The sequence below is a fragment of the Mandrillus leucophaeus genome, unplaced genomic scaffold (assembly GCF_000951045.1).
Source record: "Mandrillus leucophaeus isolate KB7577 unplaced genomic scaffold, Mleu.le_1.0 Scaffold150, whole genome shotgun sequence".
NCBI lineage: Eukaryota > Metazoa > Chordata > Mammalia > Primates > Cercopithecidae > Mandrillus > Mandrillus leucophaeus.
In genome coordinates, this window is record NW_012101477.1 from 4,952,856 (window position 1) to 4,953,510 (window position 655).

Consider the following 655-nt stretch of genomic DNA (forward strand, 5'->3'; position numbering starts at 1 on the left):
GGTGACATTGGTAGGAGCTATATTTGTTAAGGATATCTCTAATCATTTTTCTTAGTTAGGTGCCATTTTCTTAAAGAGAACCTGTTTGTGGCATAAAGGCTTAATGAGGAAAAATGGATTCCAACATGGGGAGTCTTGTGTTTTCTAGGAGGACTATGAATCTCTTCCAAAAGAGGTTGCCGCTGCTAAACCCAAAGAATTGCTGGAAGTAAAACTGGAGGCTGAAGATTTTATAGTGGATGTAAGTAATTAGTCCAGTAATAAACTGAGTGAATAATTTTTTAAAGATAAAGCACTCACCATTATAAAAGTAGTACGTGTTCATTATAATTACTTAGAAAAATGCAGAAAGATAAAAGGAAGTCATCTGTGCCCTTACAAAGAGAACCAATATTACTAACCACAAAAAAATTTTATTTATGATATTTTGCCATTATTTTTAATATAATTGTGGTCATGTGATTACATTGTTTATATTAAAATTTTTTAATTACACAAGTAACACATTTTAATTTTTTGTTGTTGTTGCCTGCATACAAACACAGAGGAAAAAGTTGTAGGGCCAGGCACTGTGGCTCACGCCTATAATCCCAGCACTTTGGGAGGCCAAGGTGGGTGGATCACCTGAGTCAGGAGTTCGAAACCAGCCTGGCCA

General features: G+C 35.4%; 1 protein-coding gene across 1 annotated transcript in view; it reads left to right on the forward strand.

Annotated features, from left to right (window-relative positions):
* The window catches only part of SAMHD1 (SAM domain and HD domain 1), a 73,856-nt gene that overhangs the window by 54,088 nt on the left and 19,113 nt on the right, over window positions 1–655 (forward strand). The window contains exon 13 of the mRNA XM_011975012.1: window positions 149–241. Within this exon, the coding sequence (XP_011830402.1) occupies window positions 149–241 (93 nt within the window). The remainder of the gene's footprint in view (window positions 1–148; window positions 242–655) is intronic.